This window comes from Austrofundulus limnaeus, unplaced genomic scaffold (genome assembly GCF_001266775.1).
Source record: "Austrofundulus limnaeus strain Quisiro unplaced genomic scaffold, Austrofundulus_limnaeus-1.0 Scaffold15, whole genome shotgun sequence".
Classification (NCBI taxonomy): Eukaryota; Metazoa; Chordata; class Actinopteri; order Cyprinodontiformes; family Rivulidae; genus Austrofundulus; species Austrofundulus limnaeus.
In genome coordinates, this window is record NW_013952417.1 from 1,226,517 (window position 1) to 1,231,774 (window position 5,258).

The 5,258-nt window shown below is 38.8% G+C and overlaps 1 protein-coding gene across 1 annotated transcript in view; it reads right to left on the minus strand.

Annotated features, from left to right (window-relative positions):
* Positions 1-2,177: 2,177 nt before the first annotated feature.
* The window catches only part of LOC106513813 (glutamate decarboxylase 1), a gene marked incomplete in the record, with an annotated part of 22,662 nt that continues 19,581 nt past the window's right edge, over positions 2,178-5,258 (minus strand). Inside the window, 4 exon segments of the mRNA XM_014002814.1 lie at positions 2,178-4,001; positions 4,134-4,223; positions 4,310-4,417; positions 4,533-4,682. Coding sequence (XP_013858268.1) covers positions 3,828-4,001; positions 4,134-4,223; positions 4,310-4,417; positions 4,533-4,682 — 522 coding nt within the window.

Consider the following 5,258-nt stretch of genomic DNA (forward strand, 5'->3'; position numbering starts at 1 on the left):
CTGAAAGAGTGACCGCTGGCCTGTAAATGAGTGAAAACTGCAGAGTTCTGGCCATTAGATGTAGCTCGTCTGTGTTGGGACATTCTTTTGAACAGTGGCTTTTGGGACCTGATGTTTCATGTTTAAACAAAAATAAACATGAAACATTAAAATTAATAACAACTGACCCTTTGTGGCCCTTGGTGAAAAATTCTTTGACACCCCTGTTCTATGTGTTCACTGAGATCACATGCACTTATTTATTTATTTATTTATTAAATTTGGTGTGTAAGGGTTGAGCATCTGTGCCCAGCATCATTTAAAGCTACACTTAAAATAACTGACTACAAAAAGATAACAATGAGTACAATAAACCCTAAAACATACAACCATACAATACATCTGTGCATAAAATAAAAAACATTTAAAGTGGGCAAGGCTTTATTCAATGCTGCTGAAACAGAGGAGAGGCAGAGGGAAACTGACCAAAAGTAACAACTTAGCATGATCGAGCATCTGGGACAGCTGGACATTTGCTGGCTGCCAGCTGGAGATCATTTAAGATTGAGTTTAATGGCAGAAGCCTGAAGTCTGAACTTCCATCATGAAGCATCACACGGGGGTAGTACTGAACCAACAGCTGACATTTTACCAACGTGTCCTAATGAAGCTCAAATAAAGCTTATTAGTTCATAAACCATAAATGGTACAAAGACAAAAGTCACAGCAAACAATGCATCTTCTGAAGGCTCTTAACAATTAGAAGTAAATTAGAAGTCAAGCATGCAGGACCAAACATCTTGACAGTGTGTGTTTCAATGCGCACTAATAAGAATTTGATTCCAGGCCACAGCTCTTTGGATCAACAAAAACTTACTGAACACAGATGTTAAAGACAGTGAAACTGTCAATACAGATACTATATACATATATACATATTTAAACTTTAATTGTAAATAAAATAATAATAAGCTATTGACATTTATCAGTGTTTCAAAGGAAAAGAACAAACATGCAGAAATTAAAATTTAAACATTGAGCTAAACAAGTCAAAAGTAAAAAAAAAGTAAGTATTCTACTTATAAATAGTGAAGCAAATATTTGCATCTAGAAAAATTACTGAAAAAATAAAAATTTAATAAAAAAAACATTTGTTGGATATTCAATTGTGGCAGGGGCGGTTCTAGGGGAAATTTGATTGGCCCCCTGAAGTGCCTCTGTCCTGTCATTCATCTGTCCTTTGCCCAAGATTGATGATGCTGGGTGCAGTTCTAGGTCTAAACACTAGGGGCACTAATAAGCCAAATAGAAACGTCCAGCATGAATCAAGCTGACAGGTCTTTTTCTTTTCTTAAAATTTGAACAATCCTGCAGAAAAAGTCTTTCAACTCACAAATGATGGCTGGATTCTGTAAAATGCATGTAAAATTGGTAAGAATTTAATGCAAGCTGTTTTAAAATTACATTACAAGTGTTTAAAAGTGTGACTAGTAAAATATATATAATATATAATACCGTACCAAAAACATTGATTTGAGTGCAAGGATGCTGAACAATTGCTTGACCCCTCTATGAATATTGTGGCCCCTTAATGGCCCCTTACTCAGAAAAATCCTAGATCCTCCACTGAATTGTGGCTTTGCCTGAAATTCCATCCATCCATTATCTTTTACCCACTTCTTCTTTTCAGGGTCACGGGGTCACTGGTGCCCATATCCAGCAGTCACAGGGCAAGGGGCGGGGTACTCCCTGGATAGGTCACAAGTCCATCACATGTTCACTACCTGAACTTTTATTTGTTTATTTTATTAAAGGTAAGTCTTTAATTTAAAGTCTTGTTATGAATTGCCTAATTTTTCCCAGAACACCTGATTTGGATGATTTGTATTGTATTTGCAAAACCGCTCTGTCTGTTTATCCCCTCACAATACGTTTCAAAAATGTTTAACTGTCTGAGCAAACTGAGATGTTTTGCTGCAGCATTTTGTTACAGAAATTTGGTTCATTTGTTACAGAAAAACAGACGAGGTAACTAGCCTTTCCTATGGTGGTTATGTTTTTAAAATTTTCATTTCCATGTTTTTTTTTTTAATTAAACCCACAAAGAGTCACTGCAGAGGGATCAGACATTTAATGCAGCCACAGTAAATAATCACCAAGTTTATTTATTGTGAATAAATCAACAGCTCTGAGTCAAGTTTTCCGTTTAATAGACTTTATTTAAGATTTCTATCATGATGGTCAATATGTTAAAGTGCCTACTGAAATCCCTCTCTAGGTAACATATTGCTCTCTGTCCCATTCATCAAAACTCAAAGTGGTCACACACAAGAGTCAGTAGTAACATACAGTACACACATTACCTTAAATATGATTTATGTATTTGTGCCATTCACATATGGTCCCTAATTACCATAAATAATCTGTTAACATAGTTCATATATAATGCACATCCATTTACAATGGAAGAAAGAAAGGTGAACATTGTGCAAAGACAACCAGGAACCTTTATACAAGATATTTCACTGGGCTCCTGTTACACTAAGAATAGAAGTAAATATGTATTACAGCTAAATATACTACAGTACAATAAATGCATTGGAATTCAGATACTTTCTTGCCAGTCTCCAGAGGAGAGTACATTCTCACATCCTTGTGCTTCTCGCACAAGCCTGCAGCAGCCAGAGGATCAGAAGATTCATTGGTAATCTCGTCAGGCGGCCGATCAATCAACTCCAGACATTCAGTCAGGCTCAACCACACAAATAAAGAAACTCTAGAAATTGCATCGCGTCTCAAGGTCAGCTTTACAAACACCTAGAATCTATAAGAAGTTCCACGCAAAAAAAAAAAAAAACAAAAAAAAAACAACAACAAAAAAACGTTGGATCGCTCTGATCCTGATTCTTCTTTGGCAGACAAAAGTCACAATAAATAAACTTTACTTAAATCTGGTGATTACTTTTTACGAAAGGTATTACCATGTAATACACATAAAGACACATTTACAGTAAAATACCTGAATCTGCAAACGGTGGAAACGGAACAAACTTGTGTTCTTATGTCATCAAATATTAACACACTAGTACTTACGGGGTATTGCATGATTGCGTGGAACAGACAACGAGCCAGCCGTTTCACACGTCAAAGGTTTTCACAAGCATGGAGGATCTGAGGATGTTCTAAATCTTAACCTTCTACAGGGGGAATATTGCAGACTGAAGCTCTGTTTTCAGATCCTAAATCATCTGAGCCCAACCCACACACCTGCTCACAGGCTGCTTCGTGGTTTAGATTGAGGAGGAAACAGGTCAGAGTGAGTCTAACCTGTGTACATCCACCTGGAAGCATCAGTGAGTCGACTGTGAGTGCGACAGAAAAACACCGTTTGATACTCTCAGTGTATTGATCTGAGCTTTTTACCCCTTTTCTATTTACTACAACACACATTCACTGACTCAGTCACACACATCAAGAGGAAACTACATAACACATATGTACACACATTGTAAAAGACTCCACAGCGCGCGCGCGCACGCACGCACGCACGCACGCACGCACGCACGCACGCACGCACGCACACACACACACACACACACACACACACACACACACACACACACACCATTGAAACATTTGAGAACTTTGAGGATCAGTGAGTCTCTTTGCTAATTTGGCTGTAGAAACATTTCAAATGCTTCAGGCAAAGACCTGCTACATAGCCAGATCCCCAGAAATCATGCCCGTATCGTTTCTCCGTCTGCAGCAGTGTGAATGTTTCGTCTAACTTTGAAATACAGGAGTTGACAGACAATGTTTTGGTCACTAAACGACAGAGGGACGGAGGTTTACAGGTCGTTGCCCAGCCTCTCTATCTCGTCGACGAGGAAGTCGATGTCAGACTGGGTGACTGCAGGATTGGAAATGACCATACGGAAAAAGTTGACTTTGTTGCCCTGGGGCTGGTATCCCACCATGGTGGTCCCTGACTCCATCATCATGGCTTTGATCTTTGGAGCCACCTGATTGTGGGAAATGGAAAAATAAGTGTTGTGCCTCTAATGAATACAAATAATACTGATGGAGAAAAACACAACTAGGTGTTTTTATAATTCTGAATGATTGAATGTGTCAGAATAGTGATGGAGGCTTACCCTGTGGAGCTTCTCTTGCTTTTCAGGGCCATCAGGCATCCCTCTCAGGCTGGGAGGGGTGTACCAGAAGCAGACATTGGTGTGTTGAGGCTACAGACACAAACACAGTTAATGCACAGGCTCCTTGTAAGCAACATGTGTGACTCTGAGTTGAAAAGAGAATGAGATGAACTCACCACTCCATCAAACACCATCTGATACCCCTCCCTGTTCCTGATCTTGTTGTAGAGGTATTGAGACAAGTCCAAACACTTGTCAATGTGCTGTTCAAACCCAACAGTGCCCTACAGGAGAAAAAAAAAACACCCAGGTGTAATCTAAGTAATTATAGTTCAGTGAAACTTAAAGAGAAAAGGTGCATTTGTTTCTGTTGGCCGGTTAATGTTTCACACTTCTCACCTTGGCTTTCCACATGAGCCAGAACTTAAAGATGTCAACATGGCGGCCACACTGGATGGCCTTGTCACCTGTGTCGTAGGTGACATCGTACTGTTTGTCTGGTTGGAACAGGTAGCCGGCACACATGGAGTTACAACCTGCGAGGATTCCCTACAGACAGAAGCAGAACACACATTTTTCTTTTGACTGCTTCCAGTGTTTAAGCATCAGAGAGAGGTTTAGCTGACTGAAGATGCTATAAAACGTAACAAACTGTATGTTATCTTTTAGTTATACAGAATTTAAAACTATAGCTCAGATTTCTTTCTAAGTGGGTTTGCTGGAAAAGTTATGAACAATTAGTAACCTACGTGTTACAGATGGCTTTTTAAATTTAATTAAAAAGTTTAGAGTAACAGAGTCTAATTCTGACTGCCTTGATGAGTTAACAGCTAGTTTAAGTACCAAGACCAAAGTTGCTTCTGCATCTTCACAAACTTAAATCTCAAAAATTGAATTGATGCTTATGTGGAAGCCATTAAAAAAACGTTACATTGCAATATTGCATCGCTCGGTCCTTTAAATGTTTCTGCTGTATGGTTAACTGGACTAAGAACAGCAGCATGTAGCACTTTCAAAGCAGCCTGAGGGCATTTTCTGCAGGGAGATCATTGTAGGAGCCATACAATTGTTAAACTAACTTACAGAGTTTCATAACAGTTTACGAGTGTTTCATTTATATATATA